This window comes from Geotrypetes seraphini, chromosome 1, assembly GCF_902459505.1.
Source record: "Geotrypetes seraphini chromosome 1, aGeoSer1.1, whole genome shotgun sequence".
NCBI classification, from domain to species: domain Eukaryota; kingdom Metazoa; phylum Chordata; class Amphibia; order Gymnophiona; family Dermophiidae; genus Geotrypetes; species Geotrypetes seraphini.
This window is the reverse complement of record NC_047084.1, coordinates 482,287,433-482,308,361: the sequence shown is the minus strand read 5'-3', so window position 1 is coordinate 482,308,361 and position 20,929 is coordinate 482,287,433. Positions and strand designations below refer to the sequence as shown.

Below are 20,929 nucleotides of genomic sequence, written 5' to 3'. Positions count from 1 at the left end.
TAGACAAGCTGCAAATGAAAAAGAAGTCGCTCCAAAATAAAGGGTTCAACTGAGCTTCAGTTTCGGATAAACATCCTTCTTCAGGAACCTTTGGATTTTGCGAGCTCAAAACAACACAGCAGCAGATACGCTGTTTGTTCATTATTTTTCCATTGTTGCTCCTCACACTCTATTCTACAGTGATACCCTAGGACTTTTTTTTCTCCATTAGACCATGACCTAACATTAATAACTTGTGATTACACAAACTTTGGAATATTGGACTCGTATAAGATGATTCATGCAGCTCTAATTACAAGCCAGAATGTTATAACAAAAAAAAGCAGAATTCCTATATTTCCTCAAGTCTGTATGATTGTATCATCAAAGTAGGCAACTTAACTTGTTCTGTGAAGAAATTCTATCTCTGCAAAATAAGAATGATCAGTATAAAAACACATGGCCATGCTTCTTGACTACAATCCCTCAGAGTGGTTTATTGGTACTTAAGATACAAGCCAAGGCAAACGGACATCTGCAAAATGGGAAATTTTGTATAACTGAATTACACGCATTATATTTTACAATAAAAAGAATTGCCTAGTATGAATTACACGCATTATATTTTACAATAAAAAGAATTGCCTAGTATGATAAGCACTGAATGGATAGCTCTAAGTTTTTCTTGTTTTATTAATCAATTTTGAAAACAGAAGAGAGAGGGATCCAAGATGGCCGCCACTATCTGTCTGCTGCGAGGACACTGCCAATAGTCTCCTTTACCTGTGGGAAGAATGCCGAAAAGAAGGGGCAGAAGTGTCGGTGGAGCCTCCCGACGCTCGGTAGCCCCGTTGCCTGCTGTGGATGACATCTTTCGGCGCCTTCTGAGCGAGCAGGATTCGTCGAGGAGTCCCCCGTCGGGGAGTAGTGCCGCGGGGTCTACCCAAGGCTGAGCCCTGACGTAAGGTCGCCTCCTCTTCAGCCATTGCTGCTGGAAGCCATCTCACCTTGAGAAGAGAGCACACCCGAAGAGGAAGTGTTCTCTCCTCGAGAGGCCAGTTTGTTGGAGGGCTCGCTACAAGGAACAGCGCAGAGTGACTCTTCCCTCTGGAAAGAACCAGTGATTGGGACAACGTTGGCTAAAGAAGTCCAGGACCTCAGAGAGGTAAATCAATCGATTGAACAACCGTTAATGACACAAGTAACTTTTATTTCTCCTGCTAAGCCCCCTGAAGTCACTTTAGACTCTTTCTGGGACTTAGTCTCCAATTTAAGAAATTCCCTTAATCCGCAAATAAAAAATTTGGACCAAGAAATAAAAAAACAGAAAGAAGAAATTAACTCTTTAAAGCAAGACATTGTATTGTTGAAGTCCGATATTCAAGAAGAAAATAAGGATCTTAAAATAATTAAAGGTAATCAAGATTTACTTGTCAAAGACAATTTAATTATGAAAAGAAAACTGGAAGTTCTTGAAAAATAGACTCGGGCTAATAACTTGCGCTTAATTAATTTTCTGAAAATTTCATCAATTTCTCTACGAGAAATGTTAAAGCGCTACTTTCTGGAGATTCTAACAATACCTGAAAATTTTCTACCACTTCTTACAAGGGTATATTATTTACCTACAAGAAATCAGAATTCCGGAACTTGGAGGCAAGGAGGATGGCAGTTTGAGTGCAGAGCTCCTCTCCCTGGACAATCTGCCTGCTTTTAAATATCAGCAGCAGTGGGAGATCAATTGCTTTTACACCCAGCAGCAACGGGACCAACCCACCAAAAGCCCACAGTCCCGATCCTGCAAAAGTGTGAGCTCCACCCTCCCTGCAGTCCGCTAGGAAAATCAACTGCTTTTACACCTAAGCAGCAGCAGGACCAGCCACCACTACCAAGAGCCCTTTGCCCTGATCCAGCCAGGCATGTGAGCTCCTCCCTCTGCAGTCCATTGGAGAGATCAATCTACCTGCTTTTAAATATCAGCAACAGTGGGAAATCAACTGCTTTTACACCTCAGCAGCAGCGGAACTATCCGCAACTACCAAGAGCCCACAGACCCGATCCAACCAAGAGTGTGAGCTCCACCTCCCTCTGCAGTCCACTAGGAAGATCAACTGTTTTTTACACCTAAGCAGCAACAGGACCAGCCACCATTACCGAGAGCCCTTTGCCCTGATCCAGCCAGACAAGTAAGCTCTTCCCCCAGCATTCCGTTGGAAAAATCAATCTGCTTACTTTTAAATATCATCAGAAGTAAGAGATCAACTGCTTTTACACCTAAGCAGCACCAAGACCAGCCGCCACTATCGAGAGCCTTTGTCCCAATCCTGCCAGGCGTGTGTGCTCTTCACCATACAATTCGTTGGAGAGATCAATCTGCCTGCTTTTAAATATCAGCAGCATTGGGAGATCAACTGCTTTTACACCTAAACAGCACCAAGACCAGCCGCCACTATCGAGAGCTCCTCCCCTTATATCCCGTTTAAGAGATCAATCTACCTGCTTTAAATATCAGCAGCAGTAGAAAAACAACTGCTTTTACATACAAGCAGCAGCGAGACCTACCGCAACCACCAAGAGCCCACAGACCCGATCCTGCCAGGATTGTGAACTCCTCCCCCTGCAGTCCATTGGAGAGATCAATCTGCCTGCTTTTAAATATCAGCAGCAGTGGAGATCAACTGCTTTTACACCTAAGCAGCAACGAGACCAGCCACAACCACCGAGAGAACACAGACCCGATCCTACCAAGAGTGTGAACTCTTCCCCCCCTGCAATCCGCTATGAAGATCGACTGTCGGCCCCGGGCGGCTTTCCCGCAGAGGAGAGAATCCTGCATTCATCGTGGGCCTCATCTGGGGCAGCCTCCTTGGAGCGGCTGGGGCACGGGCAGTGTGTCTGGGAGGGAATGCATGGATGGGAGAACATCGCAGGGGAGGAGACATAGACATCCTGGGACTGTCGGCCAAGTCTCTTCCCTGAAGAAGCCCTTTTTCTGGAAACTAAAATCCTGTTAAAATGTTTATTTTATTTTTATTTTTCCTCTAACTCTACTTTTCACTTCTCTATTACCCTCCAGGTACTTTAGTTAGATTGTGAGCCTTCGGGACAGTAAGGGAATTTTTCAAGTACCTTTCCTATTTCTAATCTTAATGTATATTTTCTGTAAACCGCTTAGAACCTAACGGATGTAGCGGTATATAAGAAATAAATTACATTACATTACATTACATCCTCAAAAGAAAGAAGATGAAGGAAAATCTCAGGAAGTTCCCTTGGATGTTTCTACCTTATTGGAACAATCAGATAGAGAAGTGGCTACTTCAGCTACCCTCTTACTGACTGTAGCTTTGGTTCCAGATAGAGACTGGATCTTTAAACTTTTCTTTAAAAATAGATCTAAGGACTTCCTGGGTTTCCATATTCAGATATTTCCTGATGTCTCGAGGGAGACTCAGAAGAGAAGAAGGGAATTTCTAATGTTGAAACCAGGCGTGACTCAGATTGGAGCTTTTTTCTTTCTTAGATTTCCATGTAAATATGTCATTAGATACCGTTCCTTTAAATATGTATTTGTAGAACCTGCTCACTTGATTGCTTTCCTCTCTTTGAAGCGTCTTGAGTGTGGAATACCATCTGTACCCATGTGATAATTAGCTCTGCTTCAGCAACAGATTAAGTGAATTTCTTGTAAAGTTATTCTTTAAACTTAACTATTCTTTTTGTTAATCTTGGATCCAAATTGAGGACTAGTGTGTGATTAAGATGAGATGTGTTTTTTCTTTATATTTTGAATCACTTTCAGGATTGAAAGTAAATTTAAATATTATGTTTTCTTGATTACACTTTCTGTACAAGATGAGATGCTTGATAATAATGTAAAAATCTTATAAATAAATAAAATTTAAAAAAATCAATTTTTTTGTAGCTTCCCAAACAGAGGCTCTCTTAATTTTGCAATCCGGATTGAAACAAGAGAAAACTGCAGAATAGAAGTACAAAACCAAAGACTGAACAGCCTCTACAAGGTAACAGGCCAGGACATAAGGTCAAAAACACCAACGCGGCCGCACGAGACCTGGCGGCTCGGTAAGACCTGGAGCCCCAGAGTCAATGACGAACGAGAGAATAAGTTGGTTTTAATTTTAATTATTTTTTTTAATAGAAGAAATGTGCTGCACAGCGACTCACCTAATTGAAAACAAAATAGGAGCAAGCCGCAGTGCTTGATGCACTTAGCAATCGTGCAGAGCAGAGGAACAGGGCTTCTGGCTCCGTGGAAAACTAAGAACTGAGGCCACGCTGAGGAGACGCGCGCTCTGACTTGGGCGGGAAGGCACACGTGCATGCGCGGTACACTCGCAAGCTTGAAGATCTTCAAGCAAGTTTGCTTGAGAGACTGTCCGCTCAGGGCTCCGTAGGTGATGTCACCCGCATGTAGAGAATATGTTGCCTGCTTGTCCTGGGATAATAGTGCTTTTATGGTTTTCTACCAATTACATTTTGTAAGTGTATACTTATCTGCAAAAGTGACTTATTTTGTATATTTACATGCTCAAATGATGCATAAAATGGATGCTCTCTTACAGAACTGTCCTTCATGTGGATATCATGAAAATATAACTGTTGTGAGGTCCCCCATGACAAGCTTGGGAAACTCTTACATAATTGCATTAACCAGACCTATCTAAAATGCACAAAAAAAAATCTAGGCTGTTGACTTCTTATTGCAAACATAAGACTGATATGACTTACTCTCCTCGCCACAGACACAGACTCCATAATTCAATACTAGATGCTTGTAAGAAAGCTGGCTCATCATGCTTGCTGCTTCAAAGAAAGACTGTAAAACAAAGAAATCAGAATAAAAAAAAATTAAAGATAGTTCATGTAAATCACTTCTTAAAAAGTTTTTTTTTATTTTGAAATTTCAATATAGCAAATCACAGCAAACAAATTGTAAACAAAAAAAATCTAGAAAATAACTTCTTTAGAAAAAGAAGAGAGTTTCAAATTTGTCCACTAGATAATTGTGATGCATATCCTAGGAACAGGTTTAAAAAAACATTTTGGAAAATTAAACAGAACAGACTCAAAATCCCATACTAATGCTACAAAGCCTGCAATTTCAGTATTTTAGCTCTATTGCATCATGTCTGTACTCTTCTTCCTTTACAATAAGCAGCTCTAATAATTGCTTAGGATCAAAGAAAATATAAAATTTGCCTTCTGATGTTATAACACAAGTACAAGGAACACACAATAAGTAGGTAAATCCCAATGCCAATACTTGTCTAGAGCAGTGTTTCTCAACTGGGTCCTGGAGTACCCCCTTGCCAGTCAGGTTTTCAGGATATCCACAATGAATATGCATGAAAGAAATTTGGAAGCAGTGCATGCAAATCAAGTTTATGCATATTCATTGCGGATATCCAGAAAACCTGACTGGCAAGGAAGTAGTAATCCAGATCCAAGCTGAGAATCACTGAGCAAAGAGCTAAGAACTCTTGGCACTGCTTTTGTGTTGCCCTAGATATCACTGAACCTAAGAACAAATCAATCATAGTACAGAAATAAGGATGCAAAACTGCATTATAGTCAGGCTTCATGACAAAGGTAACCACCAAAGTAGCCCTATAAAAAGGATTCCGACAATTCTGTAAGATTCATTTCAGATAGCGTTACAAACTGTGGATTTAAAATTCAGAACTTATTAAAGATAAATATTGAAAGCAACCAGAAGGTGAAATAAGATGGTTAATAGCACAGCCTGAGTGTTATCATGCTTATCTTTTTTCTTGGAAAAGGGAAAGAGAAAGGGAGATAGTCATGGGGGCAAGTCATAGCCCGTTTCTGCTTCCACCTCTGGACCCATGAATTGCCATGTGCAATGCCAGGTTACAGCGATGATACACAGAGACAAGCAGCAGGGAGATGCGAAAGAGCTGAACACCACACTGTCTTCCGTGGCCAATGAAATCTCCCAGTGTCAGGCAGCCCCCTGCTGAATCCAGCCACTGGGAGATCTTCCAACATCAGAGGAGAAGTATCCCCAAAGATGATGGAGAGACATTGGATACAGAGCATGACTGTGAAAGCGGGAAGTAAGTGTGTGTGTATGGGGGGGGGGGGAAGATGAGGAGGACATCTCCCAATGATATCGGCCAGCTGATGAAAGATAAGGTGCTTCTTTACAATATTCAAAATAAACTGAAAGGGGAAGTGACACGTCAGAGGAAAGGACCTGCTGAGGCTCACCACGAGCAGCCTGTTTTGAGGCTACCTCCTCCTGATTGGCTGCATTCGGGTAAGCTGAGAGCGTTCCTTAATGGTTATGCTGCTATGGAGTCCTGATAATGAAACTCATTCAATGTGAAGCTTTCATCATCATTGATGTTTAAATATTTTTTATTAAATTTTCAATAAAGTGCCAGAAAATTTATATAGAAGTGTATCTCGAATTCTCTCACATGTGCACAAACCATTCCTCATCCATCCCCCTTCCCCCCCCCAACCCACATATATGAACAGAATCTATTAACATCATAGGTAGCCTGTGGTCATCTTCATAAATTCAATAATCTACTTCGAGCATGGGGAGTAAGGTCCATCCAGAAATGTTCCCAAGACTGACAGAAACGGCGACCCGGACCACGGTCTAGATCCCCAACCTGTCTCCTCTCCAAGGAGGGATGTACGATCATCAAGGATCTCCATTGATTATAAGAGGGCAGGTCCCGGGACAACCAGTTAGTCAGTATAGCTTTCTTGCCCAAAAGTAACAGTCTTGTCACAAATGCTGTCATCCCTTTAAGTTTTGGCATTGCTATATTATAGTATCCAAATAATGCTCTTGGCGCAGGAGACCAGCGCCTGCCCCAGAGAACTGTAGTATATTGTCCAAGTCTATTCCAGAACTGCAAAATGCGGGGGCAAGTCCAGAGCCTGTGTCCCAAAGATGCATGGGCCTGCGTACACTTTGGACAATTATGACTTGATGTGATTCCCATCCGGAATGCTCGTTCAGGTGAAATGTAAAGATGCAAAACTATCTTCAATTGTAATTCCCAATAAAGGACGTTGGAGGACACCCTCCTGATGTTTTTTAGAACTTGTTGCACTTTTTTTTTTTTTTTTTTTAAGTTCGAAATGTTTGTTGCACTTTTTGAGCTGTCAAAGAGCAATGTAGATCTTCCACCCAAGATGCCGCCAAAATGTCCAAATTAGGCCCCGGTTGACAGTCCCAGAGGCTCAATAGGTGAAATCGAAGAGGTATCCTTTGTTGAGCTGAGAGACTAAAAAGTTCAGAAAGCGTTTCACAGCTGTCCTCTGTTAAAGTGTCTCATCATCATTGATAAAATGTGAGTGTTTATTGAAGGTTTTTGAGCATTTTGATGTAAAGTTTTTGATCCAAGGATATCTGATACAATACTACTTTCTCCACAGTGCCAACATATTTTTCTCTTGAAGAAGCCATCGGGGAAACATGTACTGTGCTTCAGACCATTGGGAGAACACATACTTTGTCGAGGAAAGCTGTGAGATTATGGACATTGTGATTTTGTGGATTAATGAACATTGCTGATTTTATATGGATTGCTATTTGCACATTTTTTGTTATATATTTTTTTTTTATGTTACGTTTTGTTTTGATTTTGGACATGGATGGGGAGCACTAAGCACTTTGGAATTGAAATATTGTGAGTTCAGGACGTTTCAACTTCAACATCTAAAATTTTTCCAGTTCAAGATAAGTACCCTTCATTTTCTTGGTTCAGGAATATGTACATTTTTGGTAGGTAGGGAGGTGTGTTATGATGTATTTAAGCCAGAACTGGCAGAGTCCTATACTCTTTCAGTAAAAGTTTATTTTGGCTTTCACTAAGCACAATTATATATTATATTTATATTAATAATAATTATCTTTAGTAAGAAATCTTATGCATAAGCATAATAGAGGGCCAGCCTGAGAACCACATACTCCCTGTTTTACAAAGACGCATGGCAACAGCCCCGAAGCCCTTCAAATCTCTATGGGCTTTGGGGTCATTACCGCAGTGCAGCCGCTAGCGCAGCTTCATAAAACAGGCCCACAGATTCAGAACAGGGTTGCATGTGGATTTTAGAAATAGAAACCAGAGAAATGTGCGAGAACATTTCCAGCACCCAACTCCATTGAAGGTGCTACAAAGCCAAGCAGAAACCGATAACGTGGAAGAAATGTGGTCGACTTTGAAAGCCACCATACAAGAAGCAACAAACCTCTATGTTAAATCAGTAAGTAAACGGCGAAGGAACAATAAGCCACAGTGGTTCTCTGCGGAGATTTCGGACCTCATCAAGGAGAAGAAAAAAGCATTCATCTCTTACAAACAATCAGGGAAACAGGACTCTAGGGAACTCTATCTGGCCAAGTCAAAAGCCGTCAAAACAGCAGTTAGGGAGGCCAAATTCTGCATGGAGGAGTCTCTAGCGAAGAACATCCAGAAAGGAGATAAATCCTTCTTCAGGTATATCAGTGACAGAAATAAGAACTCAGGCGGGATAGTACGTCTTAGGAAACCAGACGGAGACTATGTAGAAGCGGACTCGGAAAAAGCCCAACTGTTAAATGAATACTTTTGCTCAGTCTTCACCCGCGAGGCGCCAGGACTCGGCCCTCAGCTACAGACAAGGGTTGACGCAGATGACCCGTTTAGTAATTTCGAGTTTACACCCAGCGGTGTCTACTGCGAGCTGTCAAAGCTTAAGGTTAACAAGGCAATGGGGCCTGACAACCTACACCCCAGGGTGCTCAGGGAGTTGTGTGATGTCTTGGCGGAACCGCTATCCGCGCTCTTCAATCTCTCCCTTAGTACGGGTAACGTCCCGTTGGACTGGAAGATGGCTAACGTCATTCCACTCCACAAGAAAGGCTCCAAGATGGAGACAGCAAACTACAGACCGGTGAGTCTCACATCAATAGTGTGCAAACTAATGGAAACTCTAATCAAACGCCAATTGGATACGATTCTGAATGAGGAGAATCTACGGGATCCCCGTCAACATGGATTTACTAAGGGGAGATCTTGCCAATCCAACCTGATCAGCTTCTTTGACTGGGTGACGAGGAAGTTGGATGTTGGGGAGGGTCTGGACATCGTATACCTGGACTTCAGTAAAGCATTCGATAGCGTACCACACCGCAGGTTGCTGAGCAAGATGAGTTCTATAGGATTGGGCGACACATTGACGAAATGGGTTGGGAACTGGCTTGGAGGTAGGTTTCAGAGGGTAGTGGTGAACGGCACCCCCTCCGAAATGACGGAGGTAATCAGTGGAGTGCCGCAGGGCTCGGTCCTGTGCCCGATCCTATTCAACATCTTTATAAGAGACTTGGCAGAAGGGCTGTGAGGTAAAATAACATTATTCGCTATGACGCAAAACTAAGCAATGTAGTGGGCAAAAGCACAACAGACATAAATTCAATGTCCGACAACATGATGCACGACCTACTCCTACTGGAGCGCTGGTCTAGGTCCTGGCAACTCAGCTTCAATGCCAAAAAATGCAAAGTCATGCACCTGGGCAGCCAAAATCCATGCAAGACTTACACCCTTAATGACGAGATCCTAACAAGAACTGAAGCAGAACGAGACTTAGGGGTGATCGTCAGTGAGAACATGAAGACTGCCAATCAAGTGGAGCAAGCTTCATCCAAGGCAAGGCAAATCATAGGTTGCATACGCAGGAGTTTCGTCAGCCGTAAGCCTTAAGTCATTATGCCATTGTATAGATCCATGGTGAGGCCCCACCTGGATATATACTGTGTGCAATTCTGGAGGCCGCATTACCATAAGGATGTGCTGAGACTGGAGTCGGTCCAGAGAATGGCCACCCGGATGGTCTCGGGACTAAAGGATCTCCCGTACGAGGAACGGCTGGGTAAGTTGCAGCTGTACTCACTCGAGGAACGCAGAGAGAGGGGTGACATGATCGAGACATTCAAGTATCTCACGGGCCGCATCGAGGTGGAAGAAGATATCTTCTTTTTCAAGGGTCCCGCAGCAACAAGGGGGCATCTGTGGAAAATCAGGGGCGGGAAACTGCACGGGGACACCAGGAAATTCTTTTTCACTGAAAAGGTGGTTGATCACTGGAATAGTCTTCCACTTCAGGTTATTGAGGCCAGCAGTGTGCCTGATTTTAAGGCCAAATGGGATAGACACGTGGGATCTATTCACAGAGAAAGGTAGGGGAGGGTCATTGAGGTGGGCAGACCAGATGTGCCATGGCCCTTATCTGCCGTCTATTTCTATGTTTCTATGAACTACAAAAGCAGAAACACAGAAGCATGATGGCAGAAAGAAAGCATCAGACCAACTACTCTGCTCTTCCACAGCAGCCCTGAACTCCTCCTTACTAGGTAAAAGCAAGAAGAAAAGTAACCCTGCTAGACCATAAAGAAATGCTTCTAGCAAGAGATCAGTTTTATTGACCTCAGGGCCAATTAAAATTATTCCGACGGTGGAACAAGATTACAGAATTTCGATGTTACCATAGAGGAGCTCTGAGTCTTTCCATAAGGAATAAAAAAACAGGAATGAGTCCTACAAAGGACATGACTGTACCACATTATCAGAAACTATCAATAAGAGAGATAAAAAGAAGGTGACCTAGAAGCAGTTTATAGGTCACAACACATAACCAAAGTAAGACGAGATCCCAGCATACTGCAGTGGAATGATAGTCAATGATACTATGCAATGCTATAAAACTTGCATATGCTCATTGTGTCCAAGCATGTTTATTTTCTCCCTAGGAGTGAGACCTGTGTAAAATGCATAGCAGAAACAAGTTCAGATATATAAACTTCTCCCTCTGTAATCGCAGTTTCTGCACTCGTAGTTTCACTTATTCAGGGGTTTTCGCATGCTGACTCCGCCCCCCAAAATTACATCATGATTAAAGTTCTTATCCTTTTACTGTACAAAAAAAAAAAAAAAAAAAGCTTTAACGTTTACCGATATTCACTCTGAAAATCACTCCTTCCATGCTTTCTCCAAACAAATCGATGCTTCAAATCTTTCACCCTGAAAAACGCTGCTTCCCAGCGTCCACAGAAAAAAACGCTGCTTCCCAGCATGCATGGAGAAAATCGCTATTACCCAGAAAATGCTAACAGCTTAGTGAATTGCTGCTTGCCTGCTAAAAGCCCTCTCAGTACTGAACATTTTTTTTTTCCTTGTTGAAAAAAACAGTACAGTACTGAACTTTTTTTACCCTGAGATTATTACTGTATATCACTGTATTGTTCAATAAATATTGTTATTCCACCAAAATTTCAATATTAATAATAGAGGCCATTTCCAAACACTGCAAATAACAGTTGTAAAGTTATTCATGGTTTTAATAGCAAAACCGCTGGCTGTTATAAAAACCCACGAACATATAAAAAGTTATTTGAGGTTTTTCCATATTCGCGGCTATGTTCTGCCCGCATCCACCGTGAATATGGAGGGAGAAGTGGAATTTTGATATTGCACATTGATTTTCGAGCATACCCTCTGATTTCAGAAGTTTTCAAACTAGGAAGAAGGGGAAACCCGACAGTTGAACGAGAGAGAGAGTCGAAGGTTCGGGAACCGGTATACCCGGAGGACACCGTGCAAGAAGATAGAGGGAAAAACTCACCGGATAACAAGCATGACAGATCGAAAAGGACACAAGGGGGAAGGAAATGCAAGAAAGGAACAGGTCGCAAACTTAAGTGTATGTACACGAACGCAAGGAGCTTTAGGAATAAGATGGGTGAATTAGAAGCTATTGCACAAAAAGATAACGTTGACATCATAGGCATCACGGAAACATGGTGGACTGAGGAAAATGTTGGGACACTGTGCTACCGGGATACAAACTATACCGCAGAGACAGAGTGGCTCAAAAAAGTTGGGTGCATTGCCATATACTTCAAAGAGGGAATTGAATCTACTGGAGAGAACACACCACAACTGACGGATTAGTTAGAGTCTCTATAGGTCAAAATTCCGGGAACAAATGGACTGGAAATGAAGATCGGCATCTACTACCGACCCCCAGGGCAGTCCGAAAAAATTGATGGAGAAATGACGGACAAAATTAAATGCAACTGCAAGGGAGGCAACGCAGTTATCATGTGTGACTTCAACTATCCGGTAATAGACTGGAACCTAGGCACCTCCGGCTGTGTTAGGGAGACGAAATTCTTGGATGCTGTAGGCGATTGCTTCCTGGAACAACTTGTCACGGAAAATACTAGAGGAAATGCAATTCTGGACTTAATTCTTAATGGCCTGCGAGGACCGGCACAAGATGTAGAAGTAGAAGGGACACTGGGAAACAGCGATCATAATATGTCCCGCTTCGATCTGGACACTGGGGAGAAACATCGGTCCAAAACGACAGCCACGGCACTAAACTTCCGAAAAGGGAATTACGAAGGGATGAGACTCATGGTAGGGAAGAAGATTAAGAAGAGGATAAGCACTGTAAAATGCTAGAGCAAGCTTGGTCCCTTTTTAAGGACATAGTCACCAAGGCACAAAATCTATATATACCGCGTATCAACAAGGGATCAAAGAGGAAAAAGAACAAAGAACTGGCGTGGCTCACTGTAGAGGTAAAGGAAGCCATCAGAGACAAGAAAACTTTGTTTATGGAATGGAAAAGGTAAAAAACGGATGAAAACTAGAACAAGCACAAACAACATCAACACAGGTGCCATAAGGCGGTAAAAGGGACCAAAAGAAACTATGAGGAAAAAATAGCCAAGGAGGCGAAGAACTTCAAGCCGTTCTTTCGATATGTTAAGGGGAAAAGACCCGTGAAAGAAGCGGTGGGACCGTTGGATGACCATGCAATAAAGGGAGCGCTAAAGGAGGACCAAGTAATTGCCGACAAACTGAACACATTTTTTGCGTCTGTATTTACCAAAGAAGATTTACACAGCATACCGGAACCCATCAGGCTATATGCTGGAAAACGAAGACTTAAAGCTGACAGGATTGACGGTCAGTCTAGTTGAGGTGTGTAGGCAGATTGATAGGCTTAAGAGCGATAAATCCCTGGGACCAGATGGTATCCATCCAAGGGTCATCAAGGAACTGAAAGGGACCATAGCTGAACTACTTCAATTAATAGCCAATCTGTCAATCAAATCAGGAAAGATTCCAGAAGACTGGAAGGTGGAGAATGTTACACCGATCTTCAAAAAAGGTTCAAGGGAAGATCCAGAAAACTACAGACCGGTGAGTCTGACCTCGGTACCAGGAAAGATGGTAGAATCGCTGATAAAGGATCGTATCATAGATCACTTTGACGGATACGGGCTGATGAGGATCAGTCAGCACGGTTTTAGCAAAGGTAGATCGTGTTTGACAAACTTGCTGCACTTCTTTGAGGGAGTAAACAGACAGATAGGCAAGGGCGACCCAGTTGACATTGTATATCTGGATTTTTAGAAGGCGTTTGACAAGGTTCCGCATGAACAACTACTTCAGAAAATTGCAAGCCATGGAATCGAGGGTGAAATACTCACATGGATTAAAAACTGGCTGGAGCATAGGAAACAGAGAGTGGGGGTAAATGGGAAATACTCGGACTGGAAGAGCGTCACCAGTGGGGTGCCGCAAGGCTCGGTGCTTGGACCCGTGCTCTACAACATCTTTATAAATGATCTGGACATTGGTACGACAAGTGAGATGATTAAATTTATGAACAATACAAAATTATTCAGAGTAGTGAGGACACAGGGGGATTGCAAAGATCTGCAATGTGACATAATCAGGCTTGATGAATGGGCATCAACATGGCAGGTGAGGTTCAATGTGGATAAATGTAAAGTGATGCATGTAGGTAACAAAAATCTCATGAAAGAGACTTGGGAGTTCTGATCGACAAGTCGATGAAGTCATCCACGCAATGTGCGGAGGCGATGAAAAGAGCGAACAGAATGCTAGGAATGATAAAGAAGGAGATCACGAAAAGATCGGAGAAGGTTATCATGCCACTGTATCGGTCCATGGTGTGCCCTCACCTGGAGTACTGCATCCAGCACTGGTCGCTGTACATGAAGAAGGACAAGGTACTACTTGAAAGGGTCCAGAGAAGAACGACTAAGATGATTAAGGGGCTGGAGGAGTTGCCGTACAGCGAAAGATTAGAGAAACTGTGCCTCTTCTCTCTCAAACAGAGGAAATTGAGAAGGGACATGATTGAAACATTCAAGGTACTAAAGGGAATAGACTTAATAGCTAAGGACAAGGTAGGTAGAATGAGAGGGCACTCTCTAAAGTTGAAAGGGGATAGATTCCGCACAAATGTAAGGAAGTTCTTCTTCACCCAGAGAGTGGTAAAAAACTGGAACACTCTTCCGGAGTCTTGTCATAGGGTAAAACACCCTCCAGGGATTCAAGATAAAGTTAGACAAGTTCCTGCTGAACCAAAATGTACGCAGGTAGGGCTAGTCTCAGTTAGGGCGCTGGTCTTTGGCCAGAGGGCCACCGCATGAGCAGACTGCTGGGCACGATGGACCACTGGTCTGACCCAGAAGTGGCAATTCTTATGTTCTTAAACTTCAAGTGAGAAACTGTTTGATATAAACTGTAGTAATTTAAAAAACATCCTAAAAAGATTTAGTGGCCTCCTTCTCCCCTACGGCCACTCCCAAACCTCCGGGTTCCTTTAGAATAAAAGAGGAGATGGAATAAATGGTGTTATGGATAATGTCCATTAAACAATAGGAAAAACAAAAGTAGGGAAAGATACTCAAGGTAATTGTCAAGGAGTTTTAGATAACGTTTGGTAGATAGAATATTAATTGTACTAGTGTTTAAGCCCGTTACAATAACGGGTGCTAGAGTAGATGTCTGTATGTCTGTTTTTTGTTTTTTATTTGTCTCTCTCTCTCTCTCCCTGGACGATGTCTGTCTGTCATTCTTTGTGTCTGTGTATCTCCCTGGTCCCCTGTCTGTGTGTCTTTCTTTCTGTCTGTCTCCCTGGCCCCCCTGCTTGCCAAAGCAGCCTCCTTTCCCTCTCCCCCTGTTGTGCAATGCCTGCCTGCTTCTTGGCCCCCTTCTGTTCCCCCCCATGATTGCTGTCTGCCCCCAGAACAACCATCCCCCCAAAGCAGCCCACTTTCCCTCCCCCCCTGGCCCCCAGTTGTGCCATGCCTGCCTGCTCTGTGGCCCCCTTATGTCTCCCCCCAGAACAACCATCCCCCCAAAGCAGTCCCCTTTCCCTCTCCCCCTGTTGTGCAATGCCTGCCTGCTCCGTGGCCCCCTTCTGTTCTCCCCCATAATTGCTGTCTGCCCACAGCACAACTCTCCTCCCAAAGCAGCCCCCTATCCCCCTGTTGTGCAATGACTACCTGCTCCATGGCCCCCTTCTATTCCTCCCTCCCCCATGATTGCTTTCTGCCCCCAGAACAACCATCCCCCCAAATCAGCCCCCTTTGCCTCTCCCCCTGTTGTGCAATGCCTGCCTGCTTCGTGGCCCCCCTTCTGTTCCTCCCCCCTCCCTGATTGCTGTCTGCCCCCAGCACACCCCTCCTCCCAAAGCAGCCCCCTTTCGCTCTCCCTCTGGCCCCCTGTTGTGCCATGCCTGCCTGCTCCGTGGCCCTCTTCTGTTCCCCCCATGATTGCTGTCGGCCCCCAGCACAACCATCCCCCCAAAGCAGCCCCCTTTGTCTCTTCCCCTGTTGTGCAATGCCTGCCTGCCTGCTTCGTGCACTCAGCACAACCCTCCCACCAAAACAGCTCCCTTTTCTGCCTGCTCCATAGCCCTTCTTTTTTGGCTTCCCCTCCCGTTCTTACCTCCCTCCATCCATCCAAGGTTCCTGTCACCGCTGCCGCTCCTGTTCAAAGCGGCCTGCTTAGGTTCATGGGCGGCTGTATTGAACCTCGCAGGCCGCTCTCCGTATGGTAGCATGTTCCTTCTGACGCGATCGCATCAGAGGGAACGTGCTTCATGTGGAGAGCGGCCTGCGAGGTTCGCTACAGCCGGCCGCGAACCTCATCAGGCCGCTTCAAACAGGAGCGGCAGCGGTTGGTGTGGGAGGGGGAGTCGTCGACTTGTTCCCTACCGACACTGCTGCGGCGCAAGGGGATCGGGGCCATGCTGCCAGCGGGACAGCCCCCAGCCCTCTCCCTCCTCCCCTCGCGGGCTTGGCAGATAAGTAATTCCGCGCTGTGGAGGTGATCGTTGGCTGGCTGCGGTCCTGGCTTGGAGAGGGCAGGGGGTGCTAGCGGGCGGCAGCCGCCACTCCGTAGGTGGAGAGCAGGGAAGGGTGCGCATGTGCACTTGTCTTACCTTGCGTAAGGCCAGACCGTAAGCCGCGCATGTGCACTTCCTATGGGTTGCTACAGCTCACGGAAAATGGACGCACGCATGTGCGGCTTACCGTTTTATTATATTAGATGAGCATCTTGAAAAGTACTGTATGTATATTGATGGTACAATGGGAAGCGTGCTTCAGTAAAAAAAAAAAAAAAACCTAGTTGATGCTGCTTAGAGGTTAAAGCAGTAAAGCATACGAATAGGAAGGCTTAGCAGATTGCTGTGAAGCTGGAGGCTTAATCTTTGTTCTGACTAAAGAATTCCAATTCTTTTCATGTTGTGTCAATTTTTGCGTGGCCACCTCAATGGAATTGCCAAAAAGTTCTTCTCCTAAACATGGAATATTGGCTAATCTAAAAACAAAAACGAAACTGCACACTGATACGTACAAGATGCAGGCAATGTTTATTTTACCCAATATTAAATGCGGTAACCAATACCACCTTTTTACAAACCAAAAGACCCAACATGGCCCGTGTTTCGGAAAACACGTTTTCTTCAGGGGTCCATGGTAAATAAGGTAAACAACAAACCGCAATTTAAAATGGATAAAAAACAACCGCCTGTGTGCGCTGCATCGTTGATCCACTGCAAACACAGGCGGTTGTTTTTTATCCGTTTTAAATTGTGGTTTGTTGTTTACCTTATTTACCATGGACCCCTGAAGAAGGCGTGTTTTCCGAAACACGGACCTTGTTGGGTCTTTGGTTTGTAAAAAGGTGGTATTGGTTACCGCATTTAATATTAGGTAAAATAAACATTGCCTGCATCTTGTACATATCAGTCTGCAGTTTATTTTTTGTTTTTTGCTTGCTGTTTTTATACTGCAGACACTGTTGGATTTCTTTTGTTGCTTGATATTGGCTAATCTAACCTGGAGATTAAAGTCCATATCAGAGACTCTTAGTCAAGCTAGACATCTCATAGCCACCGATATAGCAGATGCTTTGGATGACATCTCAAAAGCACCATAAGCTGACCTTACTATATACTTTCTAGTCTGTGAAAGTTTGTTGTTTTTTTTAAACACGGAAGGGAATCCAACTTAACAGGCTCTACACCCATGTTAGATTCCCCTACTAGTGTTGTTCATGTTGAAACATCCAAACAGGAAAAACCCACCTTACAGGCTCCACCCTCCTGGTGGATTCCTGAAGTAATATGGAAAGGCAGATGCAATGTGGATCGATGCCTCAATAGAAAAACTGGATTCTGTACCTTGTAACCCCAAAATGCTTAGGCGGGAGCGGTACCAACCTCTAGAAGCAGGTCAAAAAGACTGAGCTTATTTCAGAGACGTAGATGAAGCCTCACAGTATTCCGATGACAAACCATCAATGTCAATGTAGAATGTCAATGTAAAGAATCAAATTCCCTTCTTATGCAAGTCTGCATAATGGAGTCCATGGGAAATTAAAGTCCAAAGACTGTTCAATATTAAGAAACTAGAGATGGAATGCTGTGACATGCAGAGCCTCAATATGAAAAACATCAGTGTTTTACTGGTGATCGATGTTCGGTACCGCTCCGTGCAAAGAAGTGGATAAAGTCACCAATACCGGAACAAATATCCTGCACCGATACCTGAGCTGAGCGAGTATCAGTGCCAAGGGGTGAGAGACCTCAAAGAGGATGCACGCCCAGTAAGGAACACAACTTGCATAGAAGAACAACACCAGTGTTGATGTACAACCATATCCCTGGATCTAGGACCAGTACCATCAGTGCAAACACCGCAATACTGCTCTAAATATGACATCGACGATGACTTAAAGAACGTCGATACTAAGGAGAGCGAAGTTTGAGGTTAGACTCTGAAGCAGTATCTTGCGCCTTATGAGAACTATGCTCAGGCTAACTGGCACCGATGAGGTTGCTGACACTGAACTAGAGATCAGTCTACAGAAAAAGTGAACCTCCTGCAATATCAAATTATGTACTGATACCTGATTGAGCAGGTATCAATGGTACTGCAGGGTGGGGCTCTACCAATGTAGAACAACATCAAGTCTTAATCAGCAATGATGACCATCGATAAGGAAGCACTATAACCATACAAAATCAATGGTATTAAAAGTGCCACAGGTGAAGCATGAGTGCCTGAAAAGGTGATGCGCTTCAGAAAAGACAATCTGCATTGCCCCAAAGGCCATGCATCAAGGTGACTCGAAACTTCATGCCAGGGCTCTATCCACTGCAATGCATCTGTGTCAACATGGTTTAAACTTCGGTACGGAAGGCAAGAATCAAATAGACTCGATGCTAATATGCCACCGATGCAAGAAGATGGAAGTATTGATGTCACTGCAAAACATCTGCGTCGATATGGTTGAAAACATCAGTACAGAAGGCATGCATCAAATAGACTCAATGCTAATATGCCACCGATTTAAGCAGACAGAAGCATCAATGTCCTCCAATATTGGCCAATTCCAGTCACTGGAAGTCCGACTCCAGACCTATATGTGCAAATAAATAAACAAGAAAAGAAAAACTTTGACATCAATCAAGTGTTTTCCTTCTTCCAATCTATAGCCCCAGAGCCAGATCCAGTTGTAGAGGGCAAGCTGGGTTAGAGTAGAAACAAAATCGGAAATCCATCGATGATCACGGAGGAAGTCAGGATGGAAATTTATGTGAAGACAACTAAGTATAGGAAGTTTGAGGAAAGTCCAAAATTTCTTTTTTCTTTCTACTTTTCTTCATTTGTTTTCAGAAGAAAAGTAGAAGAGAAAATTGAAATATTTGAAAAAGATTGAAATAAAATAAACAGGAAGGCAACTCGACAGGGAAACAAAAAATACGTCATCTTCACTCCGCGGAGACCGACGACTTCGCGAGCTGGCATAGGACGGGAAGGCACTCACGCACATGCGGGCAGTCTAAAAACTTGTTAAAGCTTAAAGTGATACTACACTTTCCACTATCCATACCGGGGCTACCGGATAACTTGATTTTCTGGTTGCTTGAGAGGTACTGAAAAAAACTACTGTAGCAGCAGGCAGCTGTTCCTCACAACACCCCTCCCTCCCTCCAGCTCCCTAAGCAGCAGAGTATGTCCTGACAACACCTCTCCCACCCTCATTTCAGACCCCAAAGAAGCAGCGCTGGTCCTGACAAACCCCCTTCCTCTCTCCGGGCCCGAGGCAGCAGCAGCAGCCAATCCTGACAACCCCCCCTCCCTCGGCCCCAAAGAAGCAGCCAATCCTGACAGCCCCCCTCGGCCCTGAAGCAGCAGCGTCAGTCAATCTTTACAACTCTCCTCTCTTACCGAAACAGTCGCGGCAGTTGATGAGCAGAAGAAGCGCTGTAAACAAGCTGCTTCCAGCCAGCTCTGGCAGGGCCTTTCTTCTGCCATGTCAGAACTGACAAAAGTGAGGAAAGGAGGATCGCTCTTGCCTTGGCTCACTCCTGGACCATCCTACTTAAAGTAGGGCTTAAAGTAGGATGGGAAAGAGGTCTGAGTGGGGTAGGACTCAAATATAAATTGAGACCCCCATTTTTGGGCCCAAAAATCAAGATTTATGTTCGAGTATATACAGTATTTTTCTTAAAATTAAATATTTAAGTAAATAAAACTAAAATCAAATTATATTTATAAATAATGATCTATACAGACTCCTAATATTTGAAATGTTTTCATTATTTACACTGTGATATGTGAAAAAATTGTTAACTATACAGCATTATGGTGCATGATATCCAGCTTCAATATATTTAAGGAATACATATTTTACAGTACATATGCAAAGATAGGTGTTAGATGGTAAAAAATAACCAAAAAACAATTTAAATTCCCCTTCTCCAAATAAGATCAAGCTAAGGTAAACACACTACAACAGTGGCCTCAAACTCAAAACCTTTGCAGGGCCATATTTTGGATTTTAAGGTACTTGGAGGGCCGCAGAAAAAATAGTTCATGTCGTATTAAAGAAATGACAATTTTGCCTGAGGCAAAATTCTTTATAGTTTACAAATCTTCCCCCCTCCCCGAAAGCCCCCGGACCGCGAGTATGAGACCACTGCACTACAATAATCTCCCACAATCAAATACTGTTCAGATCTTTGCTCCTGTTGAAGTTGCCACGTTCTTTTAGTGTGCAAATAAATTTGTTGCAAGCAATGGCAAAAAAAATCCATTCAAACAAAGCAACAAATGTGCAAATATTTTGAAAAACATAAAACAAACCTCAGAATAGTTTCTGTGTGATTTATCTAGAACTTTTAGAAGGACTTCAGTCTTGTGCAGTTGACCATAGTCTCCAACTTCTTCCCTTAAGCCTTTGAATATCTTGGTAAAGGTACCTTGTCCAAGGCTTTCATGCTTAAAATAAGAAAAAATGTAAATGTTACAAAATGTAAATAAATGTGTTATATTTTTATTACATAATAATCACTACAAAGAGTAGACATATGCACATAGATATGCATCAGGTTTAAATTAAATTCAACTAAATTGCCAATTAAGGGTGTCATTTTAGTAAGCACTTTCTGCATGTAAAAAAAGTATGCTGGCTTCCCTTCTCTCCGAAACCGGAAGTTGCGTCCCGTGGGGGGGAGGGAAGAGAAGGGAAGCCAGCACGCACACAATAGAGCCCCG

The 20,929-nt window shown here is 43.5% G+C and overlaps 1 protein-coding gene across 3 annotated transcripts in view; it reads right to left on the bottom strand.

Moving 5' to 3' along the window:
* JAK2 (Janus kinase 2) overlaps positions 1 to 20,929 on the bottom strand; it is a 298,615-nt gene that overhangs the window by 78,756 nt on the left and 198,930 nt on the right. For all 3 annotated transcript variants that reach the window (XM_033925632.1, XM_033925622.1, XM_033925643.1), the window contains 2 exons: positions 20,519 to 20,653; positions 4,732 to 4,819 (listed from right to left, as the gene is read on the bottom strand). In XM_033925632.1, coding sequence (XP_033781523.1) covers positions 4,732 to 4,819; positions 20,519 to 20,653 — 223 coding nt within the window. The remainder of the gene's footprint in view (positions 1 to 4,731; positions 4,820 to 20,518; positions 20,654 to 20,929) is intronic.